This window comes from Pempheris klunzingeri, chromosome 17, assembly GCF_042242105.1.
Source record: "Pempheris klunzingeri isolate RE-2024b chromosome 17, fPemKlu1.hap1, whole genome shotgun sequence".
Lineage (NCBI taxonomy): Eukaryota > Metazoa > Chordata > Actinopteri > Acropomatiformes > Pempheridae > Pempheris > Pempheris klunzingeri.
In genome coordinates, this window is record NC_092028.1 from 3371430 (window position 1) to 3387612 (window position 16183).

The 16183-nt window shown below is 40.5% G+C and overlaps 1 protein-coding gene across 5 annotated transcripts in view; it reads right to left on the reverse strand.

Moving 5' to 3' along the window:
• Positions 1-15722, reverse strand: part of LOC139217232 (protein shisa-6) — a 74566-nt gene extending 58844 nt beyond the window's left edge. Inside the window, exons 1-5 of one of the 5 annotated variants that reach the window (XM_070848545.1) lie at positions 15163-15722; positions 9884-10041; positions 9151-9153; positions 2279-2371; positions 1810-1866 (exon numbers count right to left, since the gene is read on the reverse strand). In XM_070848545.1, coding sequence (XP_070704646.1) covers positions 1810-1866; positions 2279-2371; positions 9151-9153; positions 9884-10041; positions 15163-15722 — 871 coding nt within the window. The remainder of the gene's footprint in view (positions 1-1809; positions 1867-2278; positions 2372-9150; positions 9154-9883; positions 10042-15162) is intronic. The other 4 variants (XM_070848543.1, XM_070848544.1, XM_070848546.1 and 1 more) reach the window with 4 other exon arrangements.
• Between the last annotated feature and the right edge of the window lie 461 nt (positions 15723-16183).

Here is a 16183-nt window from a genome sequence, read left to right on the forward strand (position 1 = left end):
GTCAAACCTGCTATTGAGAGTTTGCTTCCAGGTGTTGTGTCAAAAGTTATTAATTTTTTTGAATACTTTCCTTGCTGCCTTTCCAAATGCTAAACTGTGTTTAAAAAGTTGTTCAACTCTTGGAATTATTCCAACAAACACAAACAGTGTTTTTTGTTTTTGTTGGGGTTTTTTTCAGTTTCAATCTTCAGCACAGGGGAACAAAATACACAGACGTTCCTTCATCAGTGTGTCGTCATCATTTGGTTCCAGGGTTGAGTCATTTTAACCTGTCACCAACAATGAATGTCAGTTAAGTCATTACCGGCAGCAAAGCAGGTACATTTAAGAAGATAGGTGTCCTCAGATTTGCCTCATTAAAAGTCTCTGTTTCCAGTTTAGTTCTTGAGATCTATCGAGACAAATAGAATACTGTATAAACATATCTAAATATTCTTCATTTTTTGTGGTATGTGCTTTAGAAAACTTTCCAACACAGTGGGAAAATAGTAACTGACATGCTGTTGAATGGTTATATGTATCTTAGAGTGTAAATAGTGTCTTCTCACCTGCAAATAATGAGCTGAGCTGCTTGTGTTTACTCCTACTAGTTATGTGTGCCTGGAGAGATTGTTGATAGTTGAGACAAAATGACATAAGCTGAAGACTTAGAAGGCTTAGAAATCTTTTCCTATTCAGTAACACCAGACATATTTTGTAATCCAGTAAAACCATTTCCACTGCAAAACCTACTCATAGCGACCGTCACTCTATAAAACAGAACAACTTGAAAATAAAGCTGTCAGGTTACAGTCATCGGTTCCATAAAATACACCTCCTGCCACAACAAATTATTACAGAGAAACACTTTTTGGCGAAGTATTCTCTGGATATTTATGTCACTTACAGCAGCAACAGTATAGCAACTTGTGTGCAACAAACCACATGTCTTGGAAAAGTTACACAATTCACACATTTCAGAAAGCAGAGAGTTGACAGAATCAGTCATATACATGCTGTGTGACATTTTTTCTTTAATTTTCTTCTCTAATGAAATAATCAGATCATTACATCACGTGGATTTGAGTCGAAAACATCCATTCAAATTACGTCATATAAAATGTTTAGTTTAATTGTTGTGAATTAGGGATTTTGATATAAAAAATAAGGTGTTAAATCTACATCCAGATACAACAAAATGCTTTCTAACTCCAAACCTACTGAGGACCTCTGCACCCTCTACCGTGATGAGCATAAGCAGCACCGTCACCGTGGCTGAACAGGAACTATAGGAGCTCAAATATCATCAACACCAAACTCATACTATGATTAATGATAACCGCAAAAGCACCATGCATCACTCAATAAATTCAACCCAATCAGATGGTCACTCTAAATTAGAGCAACACGCTTCAAGTTGAGAGTCTAAATTAAACTTTCACTTACCTTGCAGACACCTAAAAAATATTTAAACAGCTCTCTAGACTCACACTGTTAATGACAGCAGCAATATTAATGTCTGACGCCCACACCTGTCCATAGAAGTCATATAAATAAACCTTGACTGAACGGCCATCACATTCATTCAAACACACTGTCAAACAGTCACCACTGGGAATATTGTGGCTGACAAAATCACCAACTGAAAGAAAGAAATAATACGACTCCGGCACTCTGCACCCAATGACTGCACCGTGATTATCGACCAAGGGCACTTGACTGGTCTGTGTGTGTGTGAAGTGTGAGTGATTCTTCTTATCAGGTGTGAGCAGAAAGCAGGTTGTGTGGCCGTCTCTCTGGCAGAAAGCAGAACATTTTGGAGAAACGTACCGTAGGAGATGGGGATGTCCAGATCACCCTGCCACGATTCGTCTATGGAGTGCTGCGCTGTAAAAACACAACAACAGGCCTCTTGTTTACAGCTCATTCTCACTCCAGCACTGCTTCTGATTTATTCAAACTCCAAATGAAGACAATAGTGGGGAAATCTACTACTGTGCCATGCTGCACTTGCACTGGCTGCCTACCAAGTGTGGAAGCGTTACTTTGTCATTGGGAAGTGTGGATTTAATCATAGATAATGAATGTGTGTGTGGACTTGGCAAGATGTCACTTCAAGCCATTATGTATTGTAACATCCAACTTGAATTGAAACAAAAGTCACAGACTTGCGCGCACTCATTTGGCAGAGAGAGAATGACAGCATGACACAGAAGCTTTGTGAGTGAAATGTGATTATTCTGAAGTTGCTTTTCAGGGTACTGTGATGTGAAAAACAGATAATGAGGCTGGACTTTACCTTTCAAGTGGCCACGTCCAAGTGTCACAAACCCAGAGGAGATGAAGTTGTGCATGTCTTGTCCTCCACGCAAGTTTTCTTTCCCATAGTGCCCTAGTGAGACAATAAGAATTTTTGAATATTTCAGCAAAATATTTGAAGGCACTGGGGCTTTGTGGTCACACCAGAAAGCGGCACAACAAATGTAATCTATGTACGAGTACTAGACCTTAACGCAGACCACTCAGAAGACCAGTTCAGGATTGCTAACTTTCTTGAAAAACTCACACAACTGACACTTTTCACATGCTCTCACGCCACACCTCATTTTCTCCAGCTTGTCTGTCCATGTGCTGTCGTTGTCTGCCTGCTCGCTGTTACAAAACGCACTACGGTTAAAGCAAAGCTTCGGCCATAAGGAGGCCTCTATATACAGCCATGCAAACCCTGTAAAGAAAATGGGCTTCACACTGTACAGTTCATACAATTCAGCTCTGTACATAAACTCAAGAGCCATACATCTGTAAGGATTTCATCCTGTTTCAAATAGTACAATATAGTAGTTTGATTGTCCAATGTCAAGAGGGGAAGACAAACTCAGTGTGTTGATAGTCTTTGCAAATACAACTTTCACAAAGGAACAATTCATTATCTTGCATTGATTTGATGAATAGTTCTGACAGTTTAACTTACATCTAAACAACAATGCAAATGAGAGCTCCTTTGCAGCTAATCATTTAGGCTAGTTTAAGTCAGGCAGGCAAGCTAAACAGGCCATCTCAGTCATTATGCTGCAATACTGCATCGTGTATGATTCCCTTTGTAGTCCTATCAGTAGTTCCTATCAGAGGGAAGATCCCCAGATACCCTGGTCAGGTTTGGTGTCCTGATTTAGGCTCTGATGTCTGGGGATATGCTGATCAACCATACCTACTTATCATTGACCATGTTTATTGACTTGGCTTTTCGTCTATAAGTGTTTTAAAATTGTGGATTTTGAATGTTTTTTTGAAGAGTGGTGACCCTGACCCCTGCAGTGGGTAATATCACAGAAGGCCTGTTCAGAAAATGTGCAGGCTCTTACTCCAAACTAAATTGAAAAGTTAGCAGCCTTGGGCTAGTTAGTGAATTACTGTAGCTGGCGAACCTAGCACCACTATTCTTTTTGCTTTCTTTGTACTAGGCTATTTATTTACACCCTTTGCTCATAAGACTGTCTCGAATAAATGATGAGAAAGAGGGGAAAATAGCTCTTTGTGCTTGCTTTTTTGTTAACTGTTAGTCAGCAAGCTTGTAAAGTTGGTATGTAATGAGACAATTAATCCATAATCTGATCTAGAGACAGCAATTCAGCAACTAGGGTGCCACGTTGTGTTCAACGGTGAAACATTTAGAATTTGCTCTTGCTCTGATTCACGCTGACGCTGACTGGCGTCTTCCCCATAGCAACAGGGTTAGGGTTAGCTGTTCAGAGACAGATGAAATGAAAAAATGCTTTAAGAATGCTTTAATTTAGTATTGGGCTGAGACAAGAGGAACCCTATTTCTAAGGAGCTGAACTTATGAAGTATGAGGAAATGGTCAAAAATTCATACTGATGTTGAATTGAGCTTTGATAAGGCTAAGAGAAATAGGCTGGACAAAGAAGAAGAAGTCTTATTTTTAACTTTCCTTTGCTCCAGGAGAGGCTTTGCGTTCAGCTCTCCGTTCTCTCAAAGGTCAACGCTGTCGGGATCGTTTTCTATTGATCAATGGCACAAAGATGAACTCAGTGCAAACATGGATTTACTTTGCTCCAATGAGCAAATACACTGATCATGGCCATTCGATTGAAATGAATTCACTGCAACATTTCACCATTTCAAAATGTTGCTGTTACTGAGCCTTAATATGAAGACTATCTGTGCTCAATTCCCCACTCTTTACCCGTCTTTAATAAAGGAGTAGCCACAGATGACAAGAATACTAAACAGGGCCAAAATGGCATAACTGACAAAACTGACTCTCAAGTGGAGATCATCAGCTCGTCAATATGTATCGCTCAAGGACGCCAGAGATGCAATCTACAGGTTTCAGAGTTTTCACATCATCCATTTTTCAAACACGCCTTCTCTTTCTCCACAGTAAGTGAAATATTAAATTTAATTGGAAAATACAATTGCAGTGCTTTTGGATCCTTAGAGGCAAGATTATTGGGGCTTGATGCACTTGATTTTAGAATAGATTTAAGCCTCCTTCCTTCAGGATGCCAGCACACCTCAGGCATACATCCCTTTAGATTTCCGTCTGTTAAAAGATCACTCTGTATTGCAATTTGTACCACATCACTGTTACCTCTGCTCGGAACCAGTGCTGTAATTGAGAGTGCAGCCTGAACACAAAGGAGCAAGACAAGGTGCCTGCTAGAACCCTGACAACGTTTAATTGTCCTGTCAATCACAGGGAAGTCTTAAGAAGAAATAAAAGAATGTAGTGTTGACAAAAAGAGGAAATAGAACAAAAAAAAATCCAACATCTGTAAAATTGGTTTAGCAAAACTCTCCTCCTTTGCTCCCCACTCTCTCTCTCTCTCTTAGTTAGAGCCTCTCTACCTTAACTAGCAAACAGTTAAATGCTTCTTTCTCCAAGGAACCACTTCAAAGTCAATAACATCACTCAGACCTCTGGGCCTCAGGAAGCCGAGATCGAACAGCATTTCAAATTATCATAATGAGAAGAAACACCTGGGACCATTAGGCCTGGTCTTCATCACACCGAAGTTTGGCACTCACACCTCAGCACCACAGCTCATTTGTTTCTTTTTATCAAACCCAGAGGACGACTATGAAGTGATTACTTACACACTCTGACCATATCTGTTTATTTGGGACCTTCAAAAGAAATCAGCGCGTTTGCAAATAAAGGAATTAGCACGTTTCCTTGCACCTTGTGATTTTAACAGCACAGTGCTGTATCTATGCAGATGATACAGTAGAGTATATCTATGTGATGTCTCCTAGGGTGAAATACTGATGATTCATATCCTCTGTGTTCTCCAAGGACAGCACCATGGAGCTGAAATCGGGCTGCTGGAGATGCTGACTGTGATATAAATTGCTCCCATGTGGCAGTACAAACCTATAGCCCCTTATTATACCTGGAAATGTACCTCTAAATTGTCTTATCTACACTGCATAACAAAAAAAAAATCTTTTAGAGAATAACCACGTTAATAAAGGTTTTCATCATACGTGAAGGGCAAAGTGCTTTATTTCAGAGATAAAAACTCCAATGTTCCCATAAAATGAAGTTAACAAGGTATTATTTGAATTGGCCTTTAGGGGAAAGTAAACAGTCATCAAATTAGTGACTCAAGTGTGCACATTTCTGCACTCCAGTCATGCGGAGTAGGAGTTAATGTCAAAGGGGGCCATTTGTTAACCACAAATCTTAAATGACTATTGCTGTTGACACAAGATCTAGCAGATGGAATGGTTGTATCAAACCTGTGTAGGGTGGAGGCCGGGGTGCATGGATGGGTCAAACATAACACTTTCCAAATGTAACTTAACTTATTTGACTGGTTGTGGCTGGTCCCCATTTGTCCCACACACACAGTTTATTTTTTTATTGTTTAATCCAAATAAAAACCTTGTAAGATGTATAAAATGACAAGTTGTGGTTTTACAGAGATTATGTGCAGGGCTATTTCCAGGACAGAATCCAACACCTCTGGGATGAACTGGAACGCCGACTGTGAGCCAGGTCTTATCTCCCAACAACAGTGTTGGACCTTACTAATGCTCCTGTGGCTGAATGGGAGCAAATCCCTGCAGCTAAATCTGGTGAAAAGTTTTCCCAAAGGAGAGGAGGCTGTCATGGCAGCAGAATAATGCTTATGTTCAACATTCACATATGGGTGTTATTGTAAGGTATCCACAGACTTTTGGCTATGTATTGTGAAATTCTCAATGTCCATTAAAACGATGGAGGTATTTTACAGGGTGTAAATGCTTATAATAACTTCTGGTTGAATAAAAACAGACACAAAGAGACATCCAGACCCATATCATCAGCAACATTGGTGTAAATCTTTGAAAATATCATTTCAAAGTTGGTCTCATGTTGTTTTATAGTCAACTTCTTCAGTGTTTTAAAACTCAAAATGAGCCCAGTTGCAGATGGTCCTTCAGAGATGATTCCATTCTCTGTCTGCAAAGTATAGAAGACATTTGTCGCCCATTTTCACAGCACTATAGAAACTTTAGATCACAAAATGAGAGAAAAGAAAAGAACTCTGGGAAATTGAACAGATAATGGTCACTCTAGGACAGTTCTGTAGAAGTGCTATCCACACCAAGATACATTTCATCAGCATCACTTCTAGGTATAATATCTTTTCTAGTACGTAGGGTGGGATGAGTTCACATTACATACAGCTGATGTTTTGAGTTCAGATCCAGAAAACAACCACTGCTACGTGACAGCAGCCTCTTTTTTATTTTTGCCCCTCGTGCTAATACTTTCCTTTTTGATAAAAATGCCATAAAATTGCTCTCTTTGGCTTAATTGTATTTAGCAGTTTTTTGTAATCACTTATAGAGTATATAGGAAGGGACGATTAAAAGGATTAAAAAGAGGAAATGAGCTACATGTTGTGTATGACAGCTCCAGTATATTTTACTCTATTTTATGTTGCTTAACCAGTGCTCTATAGGAGTCTATTCAAATCTGCCTCATTTTTTCCACCCATTAACTCTGATCTGACCCAGGAGATGGTTTCAAACCAAAGAATCAATGTATTTGTTCGCTGCCGCCATGAGGGCCATCTTATAAATCTGAGGTGCACCATTTTCTCTTTGCAACCACTTATCCTTGACCTAAATGGGAAACATCATGAGGTCATACACTGGTGTAAAGGAGAATTTGTAGGAATAAGAAAAGAACTGTTGCCAGTTAGGTCACTTTTCAAAAAGGGATGTTAACTTGAAATTTTATCTGGAAACATGTTTTATTCAAATATAAAACCTTTATTTTTTGAAGACCACAATGGCAAAGTAAACAGTGAAAGTCATGTCTGTTTTTCTCAGTTGAAAGCAGTCAACTCAATAAAGCGTAACAAGTTAATAATGTCAATAATGTAGAGAAAAGGCCTTTAAAATAAAATGTAATAAAATGTTTTTTATCAATTCACCTGAACTTAACTATAAAAACAGAGCGGTTATCTGCATATTGTAGCTTCAAATATCTAATAATTATAACTGTAAAAATCAAGTTTTAGCTCTCCTAAGAAGACCAAATGAAATATCCAAAAATGTCTTCACTCTCAAAAAATGGCATACCCAATTACAGACTCCTGTGCACACAGATGCAGTCACCGATTCATATACTGCAGCAGTAGTATGTTTTAGTGCAAAGTGTACAACGTTAGTACTAACACTGAAAGCAACTAAGAGTGGCCCAACAACAGTTTGGGCTAAAGGTTTGTAATGCCCAGAAATTGCTTAATAAATGTGAGATTTTACAATATCGACACAATATCTCCTTTCCTTCTTTTTTAAAAATTCACATCACTGCTGTCATAAATTTGTCATAATATCTGACTCATTTTCTTCCCCGGAGTGCCTCCATCCCTGCTTGGACACCCTCCACCCTACTCTCTGAAGCCTTCTCTGTTCACAAGCATTCACCCTAGCAATGTGACGTCCTGGTGCTGTTCACCCAGCCAACAATAGGAGGCTGATATGACACGGGTTGGACAATTCAGACATCTTTTCTGTGGGCGTTATCATATAATGAACAAAATAACAATGTGGGGCTCTGTGAATCACACAGAAGAATAATCTTTATTCCATGTTTGCACTTACAAGCAGACGCACTGTGGCCTACAGTGTGCACTATGTTAGGTATTGAAAAATGAATGCATGGTCCACTGCATACTGTACATCTCAGGGAGAGTGTTCAGATGATATGAATGCTACAGCATGACAAAACAAATGCACAATTCATGCGGACACATTCCATTCCTGTCACACTGGCCAAAGAAATAAAAAATACTGTCAGTATGGTGACACACTTCTTTCTTGGGTTTTCTGTGAATGAAGTTCCTTTAGGGTGGGCTCAGAGCCAGATTAATACACAAGCTGGCCATGGTGCAAAAATTAGCTTTAGCCCCCCCATTGATGCCCTCATTTTTTCCATTAGTAAGCACAATATACTCTGGCAAAATAGTCTTTTAGATAACTTATAACTCAGGGCCCTTCTAGCATACAAGATCAGGCCTTAATAACAAGTAATTATGCAGGTGCCTATCATAAGGTTCCTATTGTTACAGTTCATAATGTGCTTTAGTGGTGTACGCAGGATTATCACACAAATTTGTAATGAAGTGACCACCAATTTGTTATCACATAGTGAACCTGGAGCACTTGGTGTCATGGAGGTTTTCGGCCGAGGCGCTGTAGCTCATTTTTCCCGACAATCCAATCTTGGTGTTCAGAACTGGTGGCTTTTACTTCTCTGGTGACCGACTCTAGTGGTCCTTCTTTTGCTTATTTCAAACAAACTTTTGCTTAATAAACTCAGATTACTCGACTTTCTGAATGTCTTGAATCTCATGAATATTATCATTATATTATATTGCGTGTTGAATTAATTCCGTATTAAAAGTTATGGACAACGAGTGAGTGATGATAGAAGTGACCTTCACTTTGATTATTCTTTTGTAGATAGATTGAAGATACTCTCAGCTGATTAAAAAGGTTGAGTCAAAACATGAGCTGTAAGAGTTACTAATAGAAAGTAGAAAAGGGACAAAATTTATATGAAATGATTCTTTAAACACTGCTGATGCATGATATGGATCATTTAAGATCATCTGGGTTTATGACCATGCAACAGCTTTTAAGTTTCACCTGCTAACGGCTGGGCAGTTACATTTCAATCACATAAACCGGTTAAATACTCATTCTGCTGCAAAAAGTGAAGAGAGCAGCTTCCATCCTGCAGTTCAGAACAGTCTGCATCAGCTCTCCTCTGACACATTCCCTCCATGCTGGGTGGAGGTGGTGGAGAGAAGGGTGGAGGCAGGGTGACACGAGACTGAAACATAACACTGTTGAATCTGGGACACCATACTAGGGCACTTAGCAAACGAGCTGATCTCTGGAGCAGGGATCTGGAGACCGACCGGATAAAAGTAGGAGGACCAGCATCGCACGACAGAATTATCTCTGGACAAAAAGCTTGCGTCTCCCGCAGAAGATGATAATTTGCATCTCAATTTAAAGCTAATGCTGAGTAGGCTTATGGGACCGCAGCATGAGGGAGACGAGAACTCAGCCAGGGCCTTGCATTTAATTCGCTACATATTTCCTTATATGTTTCCTTTGATTGAGGGGAAAAGCTTAAGATTTATGGCCCATCCATCTATTTCAGTGGATGTCAATCAAAGAATATTGTGGCAGATTAACGAGAGCAAAGAGTTCTTTCTTTACAACATTTAAGCTTAACAACATCATAATAATATAGAATTGGGTTTTTGAAAGGGCATGTAGTGAAATCTATACATACGGCAAGTTTTTGCAACATGCTGTATTTCACAGTCTTGGCTATTGATCTGTATAAAAGCAGAGCAGTGTTACCTACCATGGTTTGATGCCTTGGCGTGAACAGGTGTGTAATGATTCTTCGAGGTTCTGACCGGCGTCTCGTCTTTGGGCGACCCATCAATCCCTGCAATGTTTTCGTGTTCATACTGAGATATTGGCACTGGTCCTTGTTGTCTCAGAATGTCTGCCAGGGCTCTGAAAATAAATCACACAAGAGAAGGAAATGTGTAAACTGAAATGCTTCTCTTTCACAACTGCCAACATTTTCTCTTTTCTACTCACCATCACCTTAAAGGTCTTCCTATTTTATCTACATACAGCTCCAATTTGAATCATGGAGGTCTGGAGCAATGCGGAAAGGAAATCCTAATTACACCTAGAGTCACTAGGGAGTTTGATTTTCAATAGTGCGGAACACAAGGTGTAGACAAGTACTATTATGTGTGCTGGACTCGAGCTCAAAGCCCATTTATTAAGAGTTAAGTCAGTGTCTGTTCTTTGAAGCCACAAAATAAAAGCAATATTTCACCAACACCATTTCAGACTTTTGGAGGCACAATGTCATTCTGATGGAGTGCCAGCTCCGCGTTTTCTTAAAGGAAATGAAAGGGCAATTCTAACTGTGTCAATGTCAACCTAAAGCAGCCACACAGTCCACTTTTCCATAACTCTGTGACTTTGGGAGATATACAGTATATTAATAGCATTTCCCTTCCAGGATGAGCACACTTTAGCCGTTTCTTTTATGCAGACAGAGGCGACCTGATTTTGCATTGTCCCAGTTGGCTGCTATGTCGTGTGCAGCAGGAGCTACAGTAGTTTGCAGAAATGGACCCAACTTTTAATGTATGTTTTATTAAGAAAGTCTAACATTTGGCCAATGACGTAAAACCTCAGAGGTACAGAAAACTTTGGACTGTCATCAGGTCACTAGGAAATTTCAGAAGCATTTGTCAGAAATGCTGTAACTGTCTTAATTATCTTAATAAAGCCTGATTGATGCTGTATTTTTGGGGTTGATATCAATATTAGTATTTGCGTTTAAAAACAATGTATTAGCAAATTCACATTTTTAAGCTAAAACCTTTTTGATGAAGATTGCTTAAATTTGGCTGAGCCTGGAGGATTTTGCAAAGGCCTTGTCACCCATTTGTTTGAACCCTGACCTACGAATAAGCAGCAGCATTTATTGCCTTGAAAGTCAGCAAACAGATCATCAACTTGGAACCAAAGAGGTTTCTTTATAAAGATAGCTAAGGGAAGATGTGTAAACTGAGGCCTAGAATAGACCATTGGGGAACACCATAGCTAAACTGTTTTACGGAGGAGCAGGACAATGTAAGGTTCAGTCAGAGAGTACCTTTAGAATTAAGTTGATGATATCCCATATGTCAACAAATCCCATGAAAAGAAACAAACCAACAGTGTATTCTAACAAATGTTGTATGTGGGACCAGAACGTGATGTACATTATTCCACTGTGCTATAGCGCTCTGTTGTTGTCTAAAACTATTAAATCACATCAATGTGCCACGCGGTTGCACTGGTTGGCATGTTTATTATCATGAACACACATGCTGTGGGTCATTTTCACTGAATTCCACATATACTGTCCCTGCTGAGCCACATAGTCACTAGAGCATCAAATGTGGATTAATGCGCCACTGAAAATAGTCCTGAAATTTCCTCTTTCTGACGTGGTAAATACCACCTGCTGTTTTATGAAATAATTAATTTAAAAACATACCATTTGAGAATGAAACTGTGTATTTGTGACCCATTTGTTTGTAGAAATTCACATTCTCAGTAGAAGCCTGTGGGCTTGAGCCTGAGGGCCACTGACACGGCAGGGAATTGGAAAGTAGAGAGACAGACTCACACATTTTGGATTTTGTTCTTTTCATGAAATTTATTGACTGAAGATAAGGTCAACTTTTTAGTTGTTGTGGGAGAACAGGGAAACTGAGAGCAATCTGTTGTTCTTTATTGTTCAACATATTTGCTGATACCAGCGTTTCTGTGATGAGCTGGAATCGGCTGATAATAGTGGCTCCAAATCTTAAGAGCAGACGTCTTATACAAACTTTGGGCTTGTTATGTGACTATTTTACATTGAACTTTCGCTTATTCTGCTTCTATTTTCGCCCATTTACAGTTGTCTTGCCTTTTAACTTAGTTTCTCAGTCCAGTAATCGGAGAACAAAGCATTATTCTCACTACCTAGCTGGCATAAATTGCATTTCAGTTTGCTCTGCAGAAAGTGATCAATACAGCCTGTTCAAATCACTTGCTTTAGCTCTCACTCGACATTTCTTCTGTTTCGGTGAAGGTCACAGACCAAACAGCAAAGGTCTGCCAACAGCTCAGTATTCTGCTCACAGTCCTCCCTCAGTCACAGAGGTAAGAGTCTAAATTACATTAGAGAAGCACCGGAAATTAACAGAGAAGCTCCCACTTTTTAGGAGCAGACCCTTGCCAAATATATAGCTAATCTCATGTTCCACTACTTCTTTTTGGTCACGGCTGTCAGCATGAATGTCTGCTGCCAGCCTCTGAGGTCTATTCCAGCAGACATCATTACGACAGCCCTATGTGCCAAATGGTTGGTGAAAATAAACAAATCATAAAAAGAAAAAAAAACACTATTGAGCACCCAGCAAGCCGTGCCTCCTTATTTAATCGAGCTCTCTTTAAACTCTTATAGCCACTGCTCACATTGAAGTGGTGGCATTAAGCAGATCCACTTGAGAGAACGCCCCATGGCCAGGATAGAAGCGCAGTACGACGACATAAACTTCATCTCTTTAGTTCTTAAACCAGAGACGAAAAAAGTGCTGCATCATGAGGTTTGCTGTTCTTTTTGTGCCTGATGGTTCAAATAAAACATTGTATCATGAAGCCTTATGAGTCCATATGGATATTAAAAGCTGGCTGTGCCAACTTTTGAAGGAACACTTAAAGCGATCACTGGAGATTTAATTCAATCTATAGCTGATCTACTGACAGAGCTCCTTTCAGTTGTTGGAATTTATACATTTTTATTTTCTATCAAGAACATGTCATGGTGTTCCTCTGAGCAAGAAAGCTGAGTAATCTCCCACGACATTTCCAAAGCAGCAGGCACCAAAGTTTAATGACCAAGGCATAACAATGCTCAATTATCTTCATATCATTAAATCAATGCAAGATGTCCTCCTCTGCTCCGTCTAAAATGGACTCTGGTTAATGGCAGGTGACTCAAGTGACTCTTAGAAGAGCAACGACTAAGCAATTTTCCTCATCAGTTGGTGGAAACACATACAATTTGACTTAGACCTAACCCCAGTTAATAACAAATTATAATCTATTCCATACATTTTCAGTACCTCTGCCATTGGGAATGGGGAGTATCCCAGCATGCATCACACAAAAGACAGACTAGACATTCCAGTCTTGTATACTATAGAAAGACAGACATTCAATTTCAGGGTTCCCCCTCACCTGGCAAGCATGCCTTTGAACTGTGGGAGGAAACTCAAGTGAACAGGGTGAAAACATGCTTTCAACCACTGAGCCAGTCCCTCATAAATTAAAAAAAACAATAGTAAAAAAACAAAATCCTACCTTGCTTCAGGTTACCACACGGTACACTAACCCTGACTTTTAGCCAGAAGCAATATAGGTAGAGGCAACCAAAGGTTATTTTTATTATAAATTAATCGTTTGCTCTATAAGATGTGAGAAAATGGTAGTAATGCCTATAAGAGACTCCTACAGAGCAAGCAGACCTCTTTGAATTTCTTACTTTGGGTCCAAAAACCCAAAGATATTCGGTTTACTATAACGAAAGACAAAGAAAAGCATCAAATGCTCATATTTGCAAAGCTAGAACTACCAAATCAAGACCACGAATGAATCATCTAGGATTCATCCACCTTTAAAGGTCCTGATGAGATATTTTCTCAATCAGCTTATCCTGCTTATTTGAAGTGGGCGGGACTCTGTTGCAGCTCTGCACCAATCAGAATTCAGCACCATTTGAATCAAAATCATTTCACAGTTATGGAGTTGATTTCTTATGTGACCAGATGATTGATCAAGTCTGATCAAACCACAGCAACACAGTCCTGAAGAGAATTATTATTTATTAAAAAAAATAAAAAAACTCACGTTATGTGAACTTTTCCAGAATGTTAACTTAAATTGTCATGAGTGTGAAACGTTTATGAGAAATCATTTTTACGAAAGTTATCTGGATGCACTTGCTGAAAACCACTCAGCTGACGTCACCATGTGTAGCATATGACATTCTCTACACTAACATGCAGAGCAGCAGTCTTTTAAATGGCAAACTGGGCCCATCATTTGTGGCACCAAAGGAGATGTCGTGTGACTCTGTTGGGGATCTTTGGAAGGTTTGTTTCTGCACACAAATGCAACAACAGTTACTAGTATGACAAAGATTACACACACACATAAAATATATATATAGATATAAATATTATTGCCAACATTAAGAAATCCTGTGGTGTTGTGATGCTGGTGGAAAAATGTCTCCTTACGTCCGACATTACTACACAGCAATCTGTTCAGCTGGGGACTGAAATGGCCACGGGATGTTTTTTTTATGTCGCTTTCATGCTAACCGAGCAATTCAGTGATCACTATCGGTGCCTTAAGGATTTAAAGATATTGTCATTGTAAAGGAGACCACTCCCCTCAGGGTGAACGTGATCACTCATAATGGCTTTCAGTGGCATTTACTTCATCCCTCTGGGGGTGAACGGACACAAAATACCACCCTCTCCCCGTCCTGGGACTGACACAGAATGTGTGCCATGGAAAGGTATACAATCTTGACATTTTTTGACAGGGAGGCTCTGGGGAGGAGAGTAATGGCATGTGTTAAAGGTCATGAGCTTGTTTGAACCTGTGATATTGAGGCTGTGAGTATGTTGGCTGGTGTAAGTCAGGATGGATTTTCACTGTAAGGCTGTTGTGGGGGAATGACGGTTATGTTTTTACAGACGTGTTCAAGTCTCATTTTGAGCCAAAGAGTTGAAAATACTTCATACTGTCACATAACACAGCATATATCATCAGTTTGGGGGGAAACGGTACATTAATTCAACACATTTACACACTAAAATGAAAAGCCGGTAACCAGTGAGCACACATGAAACACAGCTCCAGGAATGTATGGGTGGCTGTAGCCACAAATCCTGTGTGTCCACAGGCTGACACACCTTTTAGTGTGAAATCATGTAAAGGGACACTCTGTATAGTGTTTTTCTAGCTGTTTCAGGGCTCATCATCTATGAAAAATTGTAACCTTACCTGTGCACATTCATTTCCTGAGGAGGTTTGGTGGCTTTATCATAGGCAACTTTAGCAGAAATCCCAATGGCGATGACGAGCGCTACGACCCCGCATGTGATGTACACCGTGGTGTTGGTCTGGTCCAGCTCCGGGTCGTACGTATCACCTGTTGGCGCCGGGGAGGGGGGCTGGGTTTTGATCCAGTCCGGCGTGTTGTAGTTGGTGCAGCTCTTCTGCTCCAGCCGCTTCCCGCGGTCCGCGCAGCAGAAGCGCAGGAAGCAGCTGCCACAACAGAAGCGGTGGTCGGTGTTGTTGCAGGAGAACTCTTTGTCGTACTGCCCGCTCACGTCGTAGTAGCCCAGGCAGGTGTCGTGCTGGACCGAGGGCGCCTCGACCTGGGTGAACTTCCCCGGGACGGCCGCGGCCAGCGGGACCGCAGTAGTGCTGCCGTTGACCTCCTTCACCTTTGAGTTCCTCCTCGGCGGGGTTTTGCTCTTTTTATTGGTGGTGGCGGCGCACAGGACATTCAGCGGGTCTAAGTAAATCAAAAGAAGCAGAAGGTGCTTTATCCCCATCATTTGAGGACGCGCTGGTGTTTGTTCTTTGGCCTCCACTCTCTTCTGTCTGTTCTGGCTCTCTGAGTGTCACTCTTCCACTTCTTACCGAGTGGAGCCTCTTGCGGGTTTCTTCATCGCAGATACTCCTTTACGTGCCAAGCTCTCACTGACGGACTTTGACTGGCAGATGTTGCGCTCATCAGGCAAACAACTCATCTTCTGACTCTGTTGTCACGCAGCTGAGAGCCCGTTCTTCAAACAAAAGTTCGCTTTGGCCAGATGCCCTCTCTGATTTCGGCACGATGTCCTCCAGGGAGCTCTGGCTTCTCTCCACCATGAGCTGTTGATCTTGAGTGTGATCGGAGCCCGTAGCTGCACTGTGGAGGAGAGAAGCGTGTGCAGAGGAATTTAGTCGGAGAAAATATGACTTTATGTATCCGCGAAAAACTTTACCAAGCCGCCTGCGTTCTAGAAAGAAGAAT